The 20,965-nt window shown below is 40.7% G+C and overlaps 1 protein-coding gene across 1 annotated transcript in view; it reads right to left on the minus strand.

The window, feature by feature from the left end:
* Positions 1-20,965, minus strand: part of MCUB (mitochondrial calcium uniporter dominant negative subunit beta) — a 54,067-nt gene that overhangs the window by 6,027 nt on the left and 27,075 nt on the right. Inside the window, exons 2-3 of the mRNA XM_069782910.1 lie at positions 3,722-3,797; positions 3,258-3,428 (exon numbers count right to left, since the gene is read on the minus strand). Coding sequence (XP_069639011.1) covers positions 3,258-3,428; positions 3,722-3,797 — 247 coding nt within the window. The remainder of the gene's footprint in view (positions 1-3,257; positions 3,429-3,721; positions 3,798-20,965) is intronic.

The following is a 20,965-nucleotide window of genomic DNA, read 5'->3' on the forward strand; positions in this document are numbered from 1 at the left end:
TAAACTCTTTTCTTTAGTAGATTACTACTCTTCCTGCCTGCCGGCTTTCATATCTCCTCCTCATTGCACCATCCACCGCAGCTAGGAGGCAAAGGAACACATCGTATCCCACAGGGAGCTGAACACACCAAAAAGGAGCTCCCGGAGTCGTTAGCAGTAACACATAACAGTGGATCCACTGGAGCACTCACTGGGTGAAGTCCCGCAGATCCTAGAGCCAGCCAGTAAAATCAGCCCCTCTCCAGGGCTCAGATGGCCCAAGAACCCCCACAGCCAAACATCATTGCTGCTGGACACATCGCTGTGGCGGGGGGGTTCAAAAGCCACAGAGCGGCTGCTCTGCAATACCTGTTTGACCTGGCCACCTTCATCTCCTATACATAAAAAGGGCATCTTCCCCTGCCGCTGCCAAGGGGTGGGCAGCGCAGAAAACAGCAGCTTTACTCCTGAAACGAGTAAAGATGAGGCTACAAAATATGAAGATTTTTCTATGTAAATATTTGTCACAGCGCTACTGCCCCAGCTCCTCCATCTGTCCCCATGTGCCCACGACAGAAAGGCACCGTAGACAACCCCACACCTGCAATTATTTATTCACTGGAACACTGTCCTCGGGCCCCATCTGCTGAGGCCGAGGCTACTGAACTCTGCAAGCTAATGCACCAGCTGGCTCCCCAACCCACTCTGTCTGGGTAGCAAAGCAAACCTGGAAGGCTACCACTTTCAATCCAAAACCTGAAATTTTCATGTGCCCATCCACTCTTTTTTTTTAATAGTGTAATAGAACATCAAAGCTCATTTGCATGTAAATTATTAAGGTGACATTTATAAAGTGAAATCTAAGCAAAAAATGCTTTTCAAAAGAATTGCCAGACAGGCTCTTTGTTCTGGATGTGATACAACACTGATTTATTAACCTGTCCAACCTTTTATTAACTGAAAAGCAAAAAAGTTTGGAGGGGAGGGGAGGTGTTTTATTTTAGAGAATTCCTCACAGACTTTCAGCAAAAGGCTACTTTTCTTCCTATACCTAAGCACAAGTGTTCAAATGTGGACAAAGAGCCATTTTTCGTCTACAGAAGTTTAGCAGGACTAAATCGAATCCACAGAAAAGAAAGTGAGCTATCACACACAGCACTAATACTTTCAATTAAGGTTTGGTTTCATTTAATGGCTAAATGACACAGAAGAAGTGTCTGCACTAAATCAAGGCTTCATAATTTTTCTTTAGTAATAAATGTTTAAATTCAACTCTCGGTACTTGACCAATAGTATCTCTTTACACTATCAGTTTCCTAATGAATTAAATATCTTAAGCTCTTCTCTAACATTACAATCACCTGGCACTTGAAAAATACAGAGCAGAGAACTGTTTAACAGTCACTGTTTTAATCAAAGCCAACAATGTTTCTATCCCAAAGTCGGGGTGGGGAGGGGGAGGTTTAAACAGATGAGACTAAGTGAAAACGGCCCAAATTCCTTTCCACTTTGGAACCTGCTGCCTGTCCATGCCAGAAATGCCAGACTTGTAGACTTATTACAGAAATTATCTTATACTTCACAAGTGACCGATGTTTGCACTGAAGCAGAATGAGTAGTTAGCTTTTGCTGACATACCACAAAAGAATTTGATTCAGCAGTGAATCACAAATACTAAATACTTCTGTCATGCATGTCTCTGCAGATAGCAACACTCAGGTTAACCATTTGCCGGTGCATGTTGTTGGCTGGCCCTGCCTCACCCCAGTAAGAAATCCTTTTTAGCGAAAACTTCCATGTTAAGGAGAAGGCCAGCTGCTGACAATGACTGTTACAGTGGCTTCTCAAGATAGAAGAGTCTCTTACGGAATTACCTTTTTCAAGAGAATTTTCTACCTTGGCTGCCGAGCAGACACACCATTAAAAAAAAAAAAAGAAACCAACGCCAAAGTTCCTGTGTACACGAAGCTCATGCACACACTGGGATGCATGCAGATCCCATCTCCATTGCTCTAGAGGATATAAATGTATTGCTCTACAGGGTATTTTCCTGTTTTACTAAATGTGCTCTCAAAGGCAACTAAAGCAGCTTCTCCTCGATCTGTGGCTTCCTGATCTTCTAGGAGCATCGATCTATTTTCAGTTCCTTTAAAAGTCCCTGCAGCCCTCTGCAATCTCAACCAGCTATGAAACTTCAGATCAACTTTCCTTGACCCCATCCCTTCTTCTGTTTATGTGTTACCTGATGGAAAATAAATCTTTCTATAGGGATGCAGCTATCCTTTTTTTCCCTTTCTTTCTTTCTTTCTTTCTAGGGGGGGTGAGGGGAGAAGGGAAGAAATAGATGCTTTTAGCCAAATAGCCAAATTCTGTTCTACCAGATTCAAACAAGAAAGCTACATCTCAGTTCTACTTTCGAGATTGCATCCTTCTCTAGGACCAGGACAGGAGATATAAGACTTTCAGAATTGCTGTGGAAAAACTACAAAGCACTGCCAAAATACAAACCAAGTTGTCTTGGAAATAAAATGGAAAACCAGTTTAGCTAACTGGATATTGGCTTTTACGAACAGGCAGACAAAAGAGACAAAATACATGAAAACAGCAGGCATTACCCGAAGACGTGGGATAATGGGATAGACAGTATGCTACAAGGAGGAAAGACCACATCAGTGCTAATGTATCAGTATAGCTTTTTCCTTTCAACCCAAGGGCCCTGAAGTACTGTACTCCAGTTGATGAAGGAAACCTCCCCAAAATCGCAAAAAGCCGCCCTTTATCATTGCACACTTTATCTGGTTGCTTAGCTCTTAGTAAGTTTTCCATATGAGTTCAAGTTTGTAGTAAGGCAAATGGATTCTTCCAGCTCTGGGTAACACTGAACAACTGGCAGACATCACTTCAAAAGCCCGGCTTGTTGTTTTCCAGAATGATCATGGAGGACAAGGAAAGAAAAAGATATCAAGGAAACCAGAAGACAGGCACTTATTTAAAGACAGCATTACAAAGAGAAGCTACCCGAAAAAGATAAAGAGGACATGACTGGGATATAAAGAAGGTTACAGTAATATGTCCAATTCTGCATTTTTAATCAGCCTTTCCAAGAGGACTCGGGTATTAAATCTGAAACACCAATAAACCCCAGAAGCATTCAAGAGCTACCCCAACAGCAACAATGCTAAACCTGATGGAGGACTGAACTTGTGCTTCAGGAGAGAAGTACAGTCCATCTGAAAAGGAATGTATTCATCTTGAAGAACGACAGAAATGTAAGATACCTGTTGCAAAGACTTCCGCTCTCTCAATTCCTTTATCTTCTCTCTGCACATCCTGCAGGAATGTCCCTACGGTGGTCACCATTGGCTTAACTGTGAACCGACAGCGTTCACTTCTTGTGGGCAGCGTAAGAGTTATCACAGGAAGACCATGTCTGTAATTAATAGTTACTTCTGGGGGGAGGCGAAAGAAAACTAAGTGAAAAAGTCATATTGTAAGTTGTAGTTTAATTTAAAAGCTGTTTTTAAAACACAGGATGAATAAAGAAAATCACATAAAACATTCTAGATTTCTTTAATGAATATAGTACTTCTATTTCTGGGTTATATATATATAAATGTATATACATAAAATAGATATAAAAACCATGCACCTAATGTCATCTCACCCTACTCCCACAAAAGAAATGAAAAGAAAAGCTTGTTGACATTGATGGGAAGGGGGAAAACCTGCTGGGAAAGCTTACCGTCAGATGGCACCAGCGTGCTGTACGGTGCTCCTTCCCGGCCCCTCCAAGCTCCGGCGGGCCTCCACAGCCGCACCTGCAGCACGGACACAGGGAGCTTGCTTTAGAAAGGTTAGGATGCAAGATTTATCTGGGCAAAGGCAGTACCCAGCCTGTCACAGTGATCTGCTTCTGTGTGATCTGACAGTAGAGGTGTCCGTCTGAAGAAAAACCCCTCGCCTAGCACCTTCTACGTTAAAGAAAGAACCATCCTTAGAGAAAGCACAAACATTGCCAAAGGTATTAAGGTATTGCCCATAGTTAAACTTTTTGCCTAATGTGGTTTAAATAACTCAAGGAAAAAAGGGAAGGAAAGAAAGGAAAAAAATTGCAGTGTTTCTGAAGTGCTTGACGCAACTCTTACACTAAGCCCTCTCCTCCACCCCCAAAAACCAGCTGCTTGAAAAACCTCTACATCATGGTGCCTGAAGGCAGAAGTGTTCTGCAGCAGCTTAGAGTCTGCAGTGTAACTTAAAACAGTGGGCATGGTTTCAGTAAAGTCTTTTACTGCTGAATCATAAACAGAATGGCACTCTTACTAATGTCAAAATGTAAGTGACTGAGGTCACTCCCCTTTGCTTCATAATTATATACCATATACTAAAAGTTACCTGTTGACATTCATGGTGTTAAAAGACAATAACAACAATGCAGCTTGCCAAAGTATGGAAGATTTTTTATTTTTTAAATGTGAATGGCTGTTTCAACTCCAGCTGAGATGCTGCTGCAACTACCAGCACCACCAGCCTCTGGTACCACATCGAAGGAGGCAAACCGAGATGCAGGAAGTACCCCTACGCCCTGGGACAGGGATGACAGCAGGTTTTTGAGTCTGCATGGTTGCGCTCCCAAGCCTGTCCCTTCAAGAGACATTGGTGAGAACCATCACGACACTTCAACACAGCCGTGTCAAAACAGAGAAGGCAAACCGCTCTGATTAGACCCGTGTACTTAAAGCAGTCCAGCCATGCCGTGGAAGATGCAACTACTCTGACGCAGAGTCCTCTGCTTCTACAGCTAGTCCCCCTGCACGAGGAGAGGAACAATTTTATTGCAGTGACTCTCACAAAGCAGGCCTTACTGCTATAAACTAAGTGTAACAGGCAGAAGTAGGAAGGGAAATCACATCCCTGACTAAGCTGGTTACAAAAGTTGTGTGGGGGCTGGACCAAGGCCTGGGGTTTGAATTAAGATAGTTGGGGGAAGTGGAAAATGATGTGGGGAGAGATGACAAGGACCGATTCTCCCTCCGGTGAGCTTTATAGCTCATCTTTCTGAAGGCCAAAACATTTCAGAGTCTGCAAGCTAATCTCTTTCGACAAGGCAGGAAAGCTACAAATGCGAGAGGCCTCTGCCTATTCAGTACGCCAAGCACCGCTCACCATGTTCACGTGATTTATTTGTTTTTAAAGAATCACAAGCTTGACTGTTTGGATAAGAATATGCTGTTAGGTTAAATAAAGAATTCATCTGTAAAATGAATCTACGTGTTTCAAAGATGCTGACCTTGCCCTAGTTTTCTACCTGGAACAAGCACTTTTCAGGATTTAAAGAAAATAAAATAAATCATTCTAGGAGTTTCCAACACTGAGAAATTTGTGTATTGTAATCTTCAGGAATTAAAAGCAGTCCGAAACCAAGACTAAATAGCAAAATACCTTAAACACAAGAGTATTGTTTAAAAAAAAATAAAAAAAAAAGGTAGACACTACAAGTGCAGGAATGCCAAAGAGCCGCCCAGAGCTAGGACGCGTGCAATAACTTGTCTGATTGTCCAGCAGAGCAAAAGACTTTCCCCGAAGCAGAGCAGGACACACAGCCCAGCTCACCACTCCTCACCCCATCTACAGGGGACACCTAGACCCACAAAACATTCAGGAACATACAGCCTAGCAGTAGGGAGACCATATTCAACATGTGATCTGTTTTTCCACAAAAGACCTTGAAACGCACCGATTAGAACAGTCCATGGAATACTCAATAGACTTGAATGTAACAACAGTGTTTTTTCTTCAGAGGGATATAGTTAAGGAACTAATTCTTCTGCAGACACTTGGTATGTAACTTTGCAATCAATATCTAGATATCTATCACCCAACATGCCCCTGGCACTGAACTGCACCCAGCCTGTATTTGAAAGTTACTTCATTTCTTTTGTTGTGAATTTGGGTATCTACTTTACTTATGGAGGAAACAATGCATTCAACAATTAATACATATTAAAATATTTAGATATATTAAATATATTAAGTTTAAAATATTTATTATATTAAATTACATTTATTGAAATAAGATCTTTAAGGTATTTCATTCTATTATTGTTTAGACTTTGACATTACCATTCATGATCCATTGAAAGAATCTCTATATACTGAAGCTTTTTTTTTCTTTTTTTTTTAGATTGCCTGTTAATGCAGCCTATCCATTACAATCACCTGCAAAGAATATGTGACATATAAGAAAAGCTCCTGAGCCATGGAGTTGAACTGAGTTTCAAATAATTAACTCTTTCTATACAAGCTCTAGGTTGATTAATTGGGAAGCATGAGGGGCTGAATTAACTTTCTTCCTATGTTCTCAGATTTAAACCTCCAGTTTCAGTGAAGCTATTAAACCATTAGCTTGTGCCCTACACTGTGCCCCTTTTGAGGTGCTTGGAATGACCGCTACCCTACCACTGGAAAAGAAATGAGTCAGCAACCACTGGAGGTAAAAGGAAGACTTGAGCTATGGGACCAAACCAATGAGACGGCCCTCACAGTAACATCAGCGAGAGCTGGAATAGGAGGCATGTAACTGGAATTAACTGCATCTCAACTTTAACTTTGAGATACTGTAAGGAGGACAGCATACTAGTAACTCCTTTATACACCAGTACACGCACCTCTTGGCTAATTCATCTAACCACAGAAAGGCTAAAGAAAGCTATTCTACATCTTTCTCCATTTTGAACACACGTGTGGCAGGACATCTGGCTTGAACACCTCTAATGCAATCATAGCTATGGTCAGGAATCGGGTCAAAGGCTTGAGAACAGCATTTAGCTGTGAAACACCCTTTCTCCCTCAGCCATGTTTGCTTCCTAACACAAAACACCTGGGAGCAGCAGTCAGCCACAGTGCACTACATCTCTTGATTCTGTTCTAAGCATGGACTCTGGGAGGGAAAACTCATGAGAATTTAAGGCAAAGAGTGTTAACTATGATACAAATAATTCAACATATTCCATTAAAAAATATCCGTTGGTGTAAAACAGAAAATACATATCCAGTTTAAAGTGCTTACTCTGTTAAGGGTACCTCCGGTCTCTAATAGCAGAGAAGTTGCCACTGTTAAAGTCAGAGTGGAAATTTCAACGATCTGGTTTACAGCACAGCTTTAGGGACTAATGTAGCAGCATAACTGAGCTGGAAAACTAAGCAGCCAGACATGAGGAGTGGGAGAGACAGGAATAGCAATACTGCATTTTTCACTTTTGAGAGTGGCAAACGACTGAACCTACCTACATTGCAGTTTCTGGACAGCAGTTAGCTGTTCCAAATAAGCAATCTCTTATGATGTTGAGTGTCTGTTCCCGCAAACTTAAGCTCAAATTTATGTGTGACCAGTTACGTGTAAGAAATTGGTATCATCATCACTGTATGAGGTGACATGAAAGCCTCTGATCTCCCTCAGCACTGCATATGCAACTAGAAACCTCATCAGGAACCATAACTTCTGTTCCGTGGAAAATTGTAATGTGGGTGGGAAGGGTGAGAGCAAGAAATAAAAATATTTTTCTCATGAAAAAGTGACCTTGAAAAAGCAATTCTACAAAATGATGTCATTAGGAGACTTTCTGAGAGCATGGAATTATTGTCTTTGACACTTTGTTGATTTCTTTCATTTTGACTTGCCATACCAACATGTTGTAAAAATCTCAATCAAAATGCAGTTAGGCAACAATCACATATTTGAAACTGTTTTGTCTTTGCTTATATACATCTCAGAAGATTTGGTAGTTTGGGGTTGTTATTTCAACAGCAAAAATAATGTAATGCTCCTTCAACATTCGAGTCTCCATTAATTTGCATTTATTAGTTGAAAGCTGTTCATCCCAACCAAAAAAACATAGTCAGCTCAACTCCATCTGCCCTCTTCTTGAAGTGCCATGCAGTACAACTCAAGTATTATATTCTTCTAGCATGAGATGCTGTCAAGAACGCCTCAAGTCAAACTCATAAGCAACCGTCACAGAAAATTATTACTGCAAACTGTTACTATGAATGCTATAGTCTCCCATATTCTCATTTCCTTCTCTCTAAGGCAATAAGAAACTGAAATAGAAAGGCACAATAATAAAACTCACTACTAAGAGTAAGCTTTTTACCCTTAATTACACTGCAGCAAAACACACTCTAATTAAAACGTATCTGGCAGTGTGCCTTTCAATAGTAATATAGTGTTACGGTCTTTCCCTCCGCAGAAGAGGAGAGCTCAGTTATCTCCCAGAGTCCTTGTCCAACACCTGGTACAGCTCCCTCCACACAGCTGCTGGAGAAGGACTGGGGGAAGGGAACAGAAGGGAGAAAAATCATGGGGGTAACTAGTAGTTCCAATGCCTAAACATGAATTCTGGGGCCTCTCTAAGTGTCACTAGATAAGCCAACATCCCCAGTATGCGTTGTTCTCCCCACTGATCTTGCCCAGCCTCTGAAGGAGTGGGCACAAGAAATCACCTCTCTAGATGCTGCTTGCTTGTCTAGAGCAGGAGGAAAATGAGGGCAGGTACATGTTAGCCACTGTTCAGTGACAGCACGTACTATAAACAGCTATTTATATTTTTCGTATTGACTTAGATGTTTTTCTATCTCTAATAAATACACCTGAATGTTCTCTGTATATGAAAGATGTTGGCTCCCGTCTGATTCTCCAAGGGAAACAAACCAAGCAATTAATTAATTATGGAGTAACAATCTGCAATTTCAGAATAAACTATCTACAGACATTTCAGAAAGGTTTAAAACCAAGGGAAAGGAGGAAAAAAAACAGGTGCTGTCACAGTCTACTGAGTTTGCAGATTTTGCACAACCCAGATTACCAAAAATGAATCAGAATTCAGACTAAGTTTACAATAACTACACATAAGGTATTTCCCTTTTTAAAATGAGTCACGAAGGCCATTTTGGATGTATCTGCTGTTAAATTTCTGTGCTGTTTTTATAAGCAATCCCACATGAATAGGAAAATAAGACACCAAGAACCGCCTACAATCATCTTACAAGTGCACACTTGAGCTACAGAAACACCTTCTCTCTCATTAACTTCTCAGTAATTTGTCTTGCTTACACTGAAAGGATTTTCATTGTTTCTCCACTGCTCCTATAACCAGTTTAGATGATTATGCAACAACAGCCTCAATACAAACAGCAGCTTCAAGGCACATCAGTCAGATTTAGCAACATATTCTGGAAGCCCAACTTAAACAAAACTCCTGCAACAGACACATCACTCATTCTGCCATAATACCCCTATACCTAATAAGTTTCAGCCAGGGATGATACTTCTGACACTTGGGAGCATTCAGGATATAGTTCTTTTCCTTAGAGGGAAGAAAAAAAAAAAAGAAGATAGATTTTCTTATTTTCCTGAGACACAGCTTTCCTGTCTCAATATAGACCATGCGGTGAATATCTTCTTGCACCTGCTCCATAGGGCAGTAAAAGAACTGCATTGCAACATTTACATTTCAACCCTGCAGCTTATTCAAAACTTACAGTATTTTTAACTCCTTCCTCAGTACAAATCAAAGTTGAAAAAAAAGTAACCAAGAGGCCTCTTCCAGCAAAGCAGTAGTTTCAACATGAGTACGCATGTTCTGCTGATCTTGAAGAAGCAAGAGCAATACAGCATTCGTGTGGCTTTCCTTCAAAACTCACTTGCCTTACAGCACTGGCAAAAAAAAAAAAAAAAAAAAAAAAAAAGAGTCCAAGCAATCAAAAGTTTGGTTTCACTTCCCTGTTGTTCTTTGTGCCTGTATCATCCCTGATGATCTTTCATTTCCTGCCACTGCTCAGGTTTAAGAACAGTTGGCACTACATTTAAGCAGCCAGCCAAACACTACCAAAGTGACAGCTGTGATGAGAAGCGCATCGAGGCAACTGGCCACCAAGAACCTCTTTTATGAAGGCCCAGCTGGCCAAACCCACAGCTGCATCAGGGCTTCGCCAGGGACACCTTCCACCCAGCCTCCGCCGAGCAAGCGCGCATCCTCCGCTTGACTTCTGCTCACTATTCCTTTGTGTTCTCTCACCCGCTCTCTGCCCAAACTCTTCCTCCCCACACACCCCCGACTCGTGCAAGTAGGGGAGAGAAGCCGTTAATGCAGCCCTTGCAACTCACGGATGGTCACAGCGCGCAAAGTCCCTCTTCTCACACTGTATGTCACCAAGGTCATCTGGCTCTCCACGGGGCAGCTGAGGATGCAGAGCTTGGCGTACCTAGGGGAGCACCTGGGTTTGCATCCATTTTGGTTTTATGAGCCATAAAAATAGATGCTGAAAACACTGACATTTAACGCAGGCTGAAATTAAGCATTGCGCTCCTCTATCCAAAAGTGTGATTTCAATAACAGCGACCTCTCGCTGCAAAGAAGCAATGCCAGAAGTGCTGAGAAGGTGAGAAGGACGAACCCCAGCTGACATCTGCCTGCCATGCCTTCTGGGGACTACTCTGAAGGTACAGATAATCCTTGCTTTTCCAAGCAAGTAGACTTACAAGCAAGCATAAGGACAGGCCTAAAAACAAGACAATTATGCAGGCCAAGTGCACTGTTAGGAAGAACACCAAGAATTGTGTCTTATTATTTTATCAAACCTTCTTCTCATTCCCTTCCTACAAAGAGAAGCAGATCTAAAATCTCCTCTGAGTCTAAGGTTTTACAGTATTGGAAATCTCGTGTCTTCATTCAGTTTCAATAAAGTCTAGTTGTCTGAAAGTTGCTGTTCTTCCCAACCTACTTTATTTTCAGAACAGAAGATGGGATGTAACACCTTAGAAGGAAGTTTGCAAATCAAAGAGGGGTAAGACTCTGAGAGGGAGGGATTATAGCGTGAAGATGTATTTGTGCTTTACCAAAAGCAAGCCTACATTCAATAGCTGTGCCATCTGTTCCCCAGCAACAGTCTTGGTCAAAAGATGAATTTGTCAGCACAGACATGATTTTTAAATTGTCCCACAGAATGGGTCTTTGCTCTTGTGCTGTGCCTTCTGGGACAGGCATCCGGACCTGGAAAATGTTGCAAAATTTTACTTTAAGGGTAACAACAGTGACTTTGCTTTCAAAAATACACTTATAGTATATCTCATTAGATAAGAAAGTGGGCTTGCTGTAACTTTTCCTACAAAGGTCTTAGAAAGAGCATACCTTAATGCACGCAGCTGCTTTTGTATCTCTCAAAAAACCCACTCAAACTCATCTGTAGGAATAACACTAATTCTTCAAATGGCTAGCCATGAAAAAGCTTGTTTAAAGTTCAGCTGAAATGACATAACAGAAGAGATAAGGATGCAAAGTCAGATGAATGCACTTACAGGTTTACCAACTCTCACTCTTCTCTTACAGAGCTTTTCAGACTGAAAGCACTGGGCAGGTTGTAGCATACAGGAAAAAGATGATGTAACTCAGAAAACAGAACTGCTTGTCAACATTTTCGTTTAGAATGGACACTTCTATTTAGAACCTGAATAACCCTACCCCCCCAGCACAATAAAAACAGTTTTTTATACACCTACAAGGATGCACTTCTGTTAATTTTTATGAGGATTGTCTTCCGAGGCTTTTCTTTACTCAACTGTGCAGATTTCGAATGCCTTGAGGCATTTACAGGTTGGTTAATAAAGAAGAGAGTGCTTGGGAAATTTGATTGACTCAGGGCTTAGAATTAGTATCTGACAGATGCATGTAAAAAGGTCAGTGAGAATTATCAGCAGTGGAGAAATTCCCAGTGACGGCTCTCACACGGCTTCTCAGCAAGTTTTTTAGCAGGTAACACGCTGCAGATCCATTCTGTCAAACAGACCTTGGAAAGGGAACCAGCTGTGCAGCTGCTGAAACATGCCGGACAGGGAAAGCTGGCTCTTCTCCACAACATCCCCTCCATTCCCCACTTAGCCACCTCTCCAGCAAATCATTTCCATCTCCATCCCACCGGGTGCGTTTCCCACCTTGTTCCCTCTCAGACCTCCCTCGGGTCTTCCCACAGGCCATGAGGAACCCCAACATCCTGCAAAATCAAAGCAATCGCCTCCCCTGTTCCATTGCCCCACCTTTTCCCCCCCCCTCCTTAGAACCTGCACTATTCTTTTGTAATAGTAGTAAAATTTTGCTCTCTCTTGAAGAGCATTTCCCTACAGCTAGCAATTTCTGCTACCCAAACACCATCATCCCAAAAGCAGGACGCTTCTTGGCCATGCGGACCGTTAGCTGCAGATCCAGAGCCACCTGCGCCAGCCCCGGCCGGCTCGGTGGGCCCAGCTTTGAGAGGGGCACAGAGCCGTGGGCAGAGCCCTTCCCCTTTCGTTTGCTCTCAAACACTTCCCTGCTCACCTTGGCGCAGAGGATGCCTTCCCAGCAAGAAAATGCAGAGCAAGAAAAAAACCGCACTTGACTTCAGCCGGACGCGGAGGATTCGTTCCATTTGCCCACCCATACTGAGCAAACAGGCTTTTTAATTAAATAATTAATTATCATTTGGAGGGGCAGGAAAATGTTAGGGAGCAAATCGAAAGCAACAGGGGACAGTAACAGAGAGTAGGTACTTAGTCTTATGTCCTTGTCTGGCTTAGTCCCAGTATAATTTAGAGCAAATCTAGGTGCAAGTATCTGAATATTGCATTGTTAGAGAGGTTTCTCCTTTTTCTCCTGCCACGACATTTCCAGGAATGATTTGTCTATATAATTATTTTAACAGAGCAGACCATAAAAAGATGTTTTCATACACAACTCCGTATCTCTCCATTCCTTCTTCTTTTTTTTTTTTTTTTTTTTGAAGTCTGCAGTTAAACCAGCCTAAACACTTAGGAATCAGTGTTTTGCACAGGCAGCTGTAAACAGGCACTTTTCCAAAGGGAAAACAGAAGTTTCTTTTGATTGCTTAAAAAAAAAAAAAAAGAGGCAGGAACAGAAGAACTGACAGTTTAGATCAAATCAAAAGCCTTTCTCTGTCAGCAGTTAGTATTAGTATGTAGGTACAATGATTTATATCCCTTACAACAGATAGTTATAAAGTAATTCCCAAAAGGAACTCAGTAGTCAGCTTATATTCCAGCTTTATATGCTGTTACACTCCTGTGGATGCTCAAATTCCTTGTGGGGAGTGCAAAATATATTTCTTTTAGCCTTGTTAGAAAGTAACCAAAGAAAACAAAGGCATAAACAGCCAAGTAATCAGGGAAGGCTAATCCTTTCCCTTTCCATAGCTTGCCATGAATAACATTAAAAAAAATTGATAGGGCAGATACTGCAAGAATATCCACAGCCAGTAACCAACAGAAAACTTAAGATCATAATTTAGTGGGAACTTTTAACAGGTTTTGTCAGAAACTGTAGAGCTGCCATTTAATAGATCCTGACAGCAGGAAAATATAAAATAAATTTTAAAAAAGAATCAGACAAAAGCAAAGGAAGTAAACTTTTCTAAGCAACAAGATCAAAGGGGCCACTACAAACGTATCAGTACCAACGTGTTTAAGAGCTTCCAGCCTTTATGCACACTTCACAGAACAGTCACAACAAGCTGGGTTTAACAACACAACAGCAACGCTTTACTTGGGGAAACAACTTTGAACAAAGTACCTTATCAAAGCTCTACATAAATATTTTTTAAACCACAAAACTTATCTAAGTAGGCAAGCTTACAACCATCTATTTTTCTTGGAAAGAGCTCTGCTGGAAGAATTAGCTTCAACAGCATTCCTGCTAGAAGGGTAGCCAGAAAATCCAGCTGCTGTTCTGGCATGAAACACAGCCGTGCTGTTGAGTGTGCAGAGGCCTCATGAACCCAAGAGTTCAGCAAAGGTCCCAATGGGCATGCATGTCCTGGCACTTTATGACTTTTGTCCAAGGACCTATCACTCTCAAATACTTGGGGACAGAGGTCTCAAACATTGCTATCCCCCAAAGAAACACACCAAAGTGTTGTCAGATGTCAAGAAAAAAAAATTTTTTTTGCTTTATTTTCTGTTTTTCTTTTGGAAGTCTATCTTCTCCCATTGCTGTTCAAGAAGCTGTTTTAATCTAAAAACTTCGAATGGCTGTGGCTTTGCTGATGCTGCCCACTTCCATGTTTCAGCTGTTGACATCAGTGTTTTAAAATTGTACCTTAGCTGAAATAGTGACTCATATATAGCTGAACTCACTTGCAACATCCCTTATCGAATCCAGCATAGTCTGATTTCACCTTCTTTCTGTAGGAGTAACAGTACAAAGCATACAGACAGCAATGATATTTGGAAATCAACAACCAATACTGGCTGTGATACACTGAGCTATTACTCTGCCCTTCAGTCTTTACTCTGTACAACAAGCCTGTACATTTATACCTTTCTATAAAGCAGGCAAAGCAAACAGAAAAACTAAAGATTTCCTGTAGAGGTTTCCAGTGGCTTTTTCTAAAGCTTATTATCATGAGAAAAGCAATTAAAACCAGTAGAAGATGATGAAAGGCTCTGTAAGCCCGGATGGTCCAGCACCTGTGTTCCGATGCGCCCACTGTGTCTCCTGGAGGGGGGGAAGCAAATCCGCATGTTAGCTGCTCACTTTTCACCCCAAGCCTTTGAACTCCAGCCAATTAAGAGTTGTTCTATTTCCTCTTCCTCTATTAATTCATTTAGGACATCTATTTGAAAGACTGATGCAACAGACAGGGCAAGAACCTGCATTCTCTAAAAGCAGGGGTTACTGAGTGGTTTTAGGAACCCCTTTTAATGCCAAAGCAAACAAGAATTTAATGCCATGCAGAACAAGCAACCAATAGTCAAAAGCTGCTGCTCTTTTTCTCCTCAGGCCCATAGTAACATCAATATATATTGGATGTAGTCATCTGGTCTTCCAATACAAGCAGATTGCTATTATGCGATGATTGTAAGGCAGAACCTCTTACTCAGCTTCGTACTTTGGGATACATTTAAATGAAGCTGCCATCGATAAATCAGACTCCTGTGGACAGCAGAATCTCTAGCCTGCAACACTGACAGAGGTCTGGTTTATGCTGGGAAGTTTTCTCTAAGTTATCTCCAATAAATCCTCTTACCTTGTTAATTAATCAAGTGAAGTTTGCAGTTAAAGCCCAGTTTTGTCCCTGGACTTGCTCCTAATTGAAGAGAAGCATATCATTTGGGGAAAGCATTACTAAAAGAAAACTCTAAAACAAGGTAAGTAAATCCTGCAGAGTGCTCTATGTGAGGTTGCCATGTTTATAGCCTGTACTCCAGAATGAGCCACAACACTGACCTAGAAAAAGAATGGTCTGTAGTCACTCTATTCACTCTACTCCCAACATGCACCCAAATTCATACAGGAATTCTACGTAAAGTCAAATTTCAAATAACGTTATAATTATTATGGGTTTATGCTTTACTACTCAGAGCAAGCAGTGGAACATACAAACTACTCACATTCAAAGGACCTGAAAAACATTCAGTTCTTAATCTTGGAATTTTAACACAGGATCACTGGAAAATTAAAGTTACTCCTTCCCTCTGTTACATAAATGTGCATAGGCAAAGAAATTTCCTACCAGGTAAATACTCTGCCACTATGTTTTCATATTAAGAATCAAAGAATATCAAGTTTGTCTTATTTTGTAAAGCATTATGTATATGCAGTTTGTGCAGGTTGGAGGGGGGGGCAAGCCAACAGGTATTCTAACATGTTGCACCTAATTTCTCTTGAAAACAGCAAAGAAATTCATCCTTAAAACACTAACACAGATGGACAATCTACATTTTTCATACACCAACTAAACCATTTCTGGAAAGCTATTAATTGTAAAGTGAAAAAAGTATATAAAATTCAATTCAAAATTACACTTAGCCCTTAAAAATTACGGATCCCGTTTCTCCTTTTTATTAACTTTGATCTGAAGGAAGATATAGAGTACAGGTTGTATCAGCAGCTGCAAAAACTCCTTGCTCTGAAGGAATCTAAAGCATCTTCACTGCACTTCTATCCTCATAAACTGCTTAGCAAGGCAGCTCCATGTTACATATCTCATTAATCAGCACTTTTGAATTTCCAGGTGACCTAATGTTTTCCAGGTGAAGTTTCTCAGTTCATCAGGGGCAATTCAAAGCCTTACTAACTCTGCCAACAGAAGAAGCGGGGAAAACCCCCATCATTAACATCCCACTTCAGGTTAGGACCGTCATGCAGATTTACGGTAGTGTGGTTTCCCATAGGAACAAGACCCACAATCATGCTGCATCTCTGTCTACCAAAGACAGTTTCCACCAAGACTGAAGATTATTTAGTTACACAGCTACCAGCCACTCACAGTCAGAAACAGTTAACAAGTGCTCGAAGATCTAACAGCTTACATTCCCTCTACTAGGACGCATAAAACATTAGCGCATTAGAGATGTTAATTTTAAATTAAATACGATTACAGAGAGGTTACTCAAAACTGACATCTAACATCTGCTCCTTCCTGGCAGCAAGCTTGCCACCCTGTACCACCAAAACAATGGAGAGGAGCAATGCTGTTAAGAAGCAAGGGTGAGCTGTTCCACCTCAGTGTGTTTACCCAGTATCTTCTAAAAACAATTAATGTGTATGTAGAATAGTTTTAATGTAGAAACGTTATTCTCTGCATACGGACAAAAGCATCCCCAACCAAACAAAAAAATACTTTCTGCCTGTTTAACAACGTGGAAAGACTGTCATCCTCCATAAAGGCCATCAGTAGCTTTACCTCCAGAGCGAGCACTGGAGCATTGCAAATATTGCTTGTTCAGAGCCTGTGGTCGCTCACAAAGCCTGAATGCTGGCAAGGTAAGAGCACTGCACGCACCATATTCAAAGACACATTATTTAGTGCCTTTCTTGGAACAATCAAGTTATAGCAAAGGTGTTGTCAGAAGCACGGAAAAGATATGCAAGCTACAGTGAGAAACCACTGTTCTCAGTAGGAAAATGGCTTTATAAACTGCTTAATGTATACGCAGGTACTTTCTCTTCATCTTTGATGCACATTTCAGTTGTTTTTCCTGCAGTCCTATTGCAAGCTCTTTCCCAATCCAATCTGCCCTCAGCCAGGGACAGCACAGACTGTTCTAAGAGTCTGTTATAGGAGCGTATCTTTCTTATCTCAGTAAAAGCACCAATTTTAACAACCATAAAAGCAGAAGAACCATGCTGACGTATTCTTTGCCATTTTACGGTGTAGCAATTTTCTTCCTGCTGGCGAAGTAAGCAGGTAAGCTGGAAATCAGACCAGGTGGTAATTCTGGTTCTGACTCACCATCCAGATTTGGCATAGTCATTCATGTCCCAGTTTTCAGATAGGGTACTGACCTCAAGGTGTTACACACTTGAGGTGTTTAAGCCTGGCATCAAGCACCCAAAAGTTACCACAGACTTCAACCTCAGTCACACCTGCCTTCCAACCAGGCACCCCAAATCTGTGTGCACATCATAAAATGCTGAGTTTTCCAGTCTCCAAACTTCAGCTTTACAGTTGATATATAGCTGTAAGACTTTCAGCAGACCATGGAGCCAACCATAACTTGCCGTAACCTATAACGCACATCCACTTCCACATGACGATGAGATTTAAGGAGACCTGTCTCATGGGTTTTGATCTAGTACAGAGTGAGTTGTAGCAATCAGAACTGGAGATTTCCATATAGACACTTGCAGGGATTTGTATACATTCATCACCTACAATGTTTATGTTTCATTAGAGCATGTAGAGGTCAGGGGATGAAGAGATTCAGTTGAAAGCATACATTTGTGCATCATGGTTTTATATTGGTGAGATGTGACAGTGTAATATCCTCCTTAAAGCTGTAGAGATGTCCTCTTCTAAAACCTTTTCTTTAATCTTAAAACGTGTGTACATGGAAAAAATACTAACATCGGTGTTACTCCAAGATATTTTAAGAACTTTCTCCAGAAAACAAAACCCATTTGATTTTGTACTACAGGTCGTTACAGTCATCCAGATTTACATCTCCATTAATGGATACCCTCACTGATAATAGTCTGTATATTCAGCTTTGCAGGAAAGTATAACTGTTTTGTGTGTATGTGAGAAAGTGCGTGGAAGACAGGCAAGACAACATTCCTGGGTTTTTATAAGTAATCAGCCATATTCAGGTTTTTAGTAATAATATTATTCAAATTACAAATATTGATGTTCAAGATTTACTTTTTCAAAAGGATAAAGCAGATAATGTACTCAATACATAGCTACTGGCTAGCTGAGGGGAACTCCAGGATGCAAAACAATGAAAGGCCTAGTCATTAATGCCTATCACAAACAAAATGTTGCTGAATTTAGAGGAGGAACCAGAAAACAGAGGAAAAATGGCATACAGATACACTGGTACCCCTCAGCATGGCTGAGAGTGACAGAACACCACTAACAATATCTGAATGAATTCTTTTTTTCTCCCCACGTTTAGAATGCCATGAATAAAACTTACTTTTTTAGTTAAGGTTGCAAGATCAACAGCCAACAGGTACACAAATTAATTTGTTCAGGTACTGCCCAAATATAATATCCTATATATATGTAAATTAAAGTTCACGTAAACAACCACACACAAAAAAAAAAAAAAAATCAATCCATGTCTTTGCAGTAATAAAAACTGAATACAATCAAATATCTGATTTGATCAGCTAAACAACACATGAGGATAGTAAAGAACTCTTGTTGTGGTTAGTTTTAATCTTCCCACATTTTTATTAGAAAAAGAATTGCATAAGAAGTGTCACAATACATTAGTACTGTTTATATATTTCCAATACACATGAAGCCAAGACTGTAGGCTTATTTAAAGTGCATCAACACTACTTCAGCTCAGGGATCTCACAAGCAACCAAACAAAGCACAGGCAGGCAGGGACACTTTTTTTTTTTTGCTCTCTACAAAAACATACCAGTTTGGGAGAGGCAGAACAGAAAAATGTGTGAGTAGCACTGCACATCAGAAAGGAGCCGAGCAGTGCCCAACCAGCAGAACTAGTGCTTGATTCCCAGGTCTGGAATCCCACACACTGGGACATTATGTTGCAGGGTCCAGGTCTTCTGCACCAGTAAATAACCTACTATTCTCACCAGAAAATACATCTCTGCCATCTAAACACAAGCCTAGATTCGAGGGAGAAGTTTTGTTAGTGCTGGCTGTCAAACAAGATAAATTCTTGCTTTCTTTAGCCCTTTTTGACACTGAACATTTCCATATGTCACTGTTTATTGAACCTTTATATTGGTAATTGCATCATATGCAAAGGAGAAGAGGAAGAAGCTTAGGGGTTTTGTATGTTTGGTTTTGGTTTGGGGTTTTTTTTGCTATCCTGGTCAGTCATTAAAAATAGCTAGGCAATCAAAACAGCACAGATCAGAAAACCCGCCCCAAGATATTAAGGATGGAATGGACCAGTGAGGTTGATCCTAGCTGATGTGCTGCACGATACAGCACGGCAATTTCTTCACAAAGCCCAGCCTAAGCTGAATCACCCCACCCCCCCAAAAGCATCTTTGCCTCAATTTAGAAGATTTTAACAGAGGGATGTTGCAGATTCTCCATAAATCAGAGATGACAATTGTAAACTAGCATAGTCAAAAAACCCCAGGCACTATGTTTCTCTTTAATGGGTTGAGCCAGTTAATCTCCATAGGGTTTAACCTGCTTACATTAACAGCTGTCTAGCTTAAGGAATGTCTCTCCTTTCTAGGTACCTGTAGACTACAAGAAGCGACTTAGATTGAAAATCTTTGGGGTTTCGTTGTAGAATATTTTTTCTACTCTGGGAACACTTCTTGTAGCTTCTTTAAAGAAAACTCAAATTTTCCAGTTTTCCAGCATTCAGAACTCCAGACTCACTAACGTTTTATGGGAGAATAATACTCCTACCTCACAGTTCCCTCCCCATACCCATCTGCCTCAAAATCTTTTGACTACAGCCTCAGGATGGGATTCAAATCCAGCCATCACAACCTCCCTGCCCCTTTCAGAACAGCTGCTTTACAGGACGTAGTCTGTCATTTACATTCTTTGTTTCCAGATGGAGGACCTCATTTTTTATGTCCTAGAATTTCTTTTGGGTTTTTGTTTTGTTTTTTAACATATTCAAATGACAGCACTGGGTGAAAGCAAGATACAGAAGAAAGCTTCCAATGCCTTGCAGCTTACTGGAAAACCTTGGACTTGTTACTGTGCCTCAATTCCCCATATCTTGAAATAGGTATATCTTAAGATAGAAATAATGACATTTACCCTAACTTCTACCAGCCTTTACGTGTTATAAGGGATGAAAACGAATCAACTTCAGCAAGCACCCAGAATTACCCACCACTGACCTCTCCATTAATCAGCAAAGCAACTGGTAAACCACATTGTTTAGGTAATCTGTACATTTTATCGGTAAATTTATTTTGCTCTAGATGCTCAGGATACTCAATCATCAGCAGGTAAGAGCTCTTATACAGCCATCCTAAACATGTGGCATCACTGCATTCACAGTTAATTTTGTGTTCCCACTTTACTGACATCTTATTTATGAATTAAGGACAAGTACATTTTAGTAGGTATTACTAATTGGTATGTTGGTAGCTCTGTTACGTCTTGCTTGTTCCTACCTCTGGTTTGTCAAACTTCACGATTTAAAATGGATTACTGTACCTTTTGCAGTGCCAGAGAAACCCTGGTACAAAAAGGAGAAAGACAGTTTTCAAGTGAATTTTACAAGGGGAACTAGCTTCAAGAATATAAATTAAAGATGAAATGCAATAGAGACAACAGCAAAAGGTTTCACACAGCACAAGTATAATGAGTGCTTAAGGATTCCCTGCAATCAGAAGAAACTGCCTATTTTTTTCTCCTTATGGCCAAGCTAGCCGGCCATCTCATACCTCCATTACATTACACGTGATTACCTATTTCCTTACAAAATTGCAAACCAGTCAGAGCCTAACCTTTGTGAAATGGTGAGTAGCTGAAT

Source organism: Haliaeetus albicilla, chromosome 1, assembly GCF_947461875.1.
Source record: "Haliaeetus albicilla chromosome 1, bHalAlb1.1, whole genome shotgun sequence".
NCBI lineage: Eukaryota > Metazoa > Chordata > Aves > Accipitriformes > Accipitridae > Haliaeetus > Haliaeetus albicilla.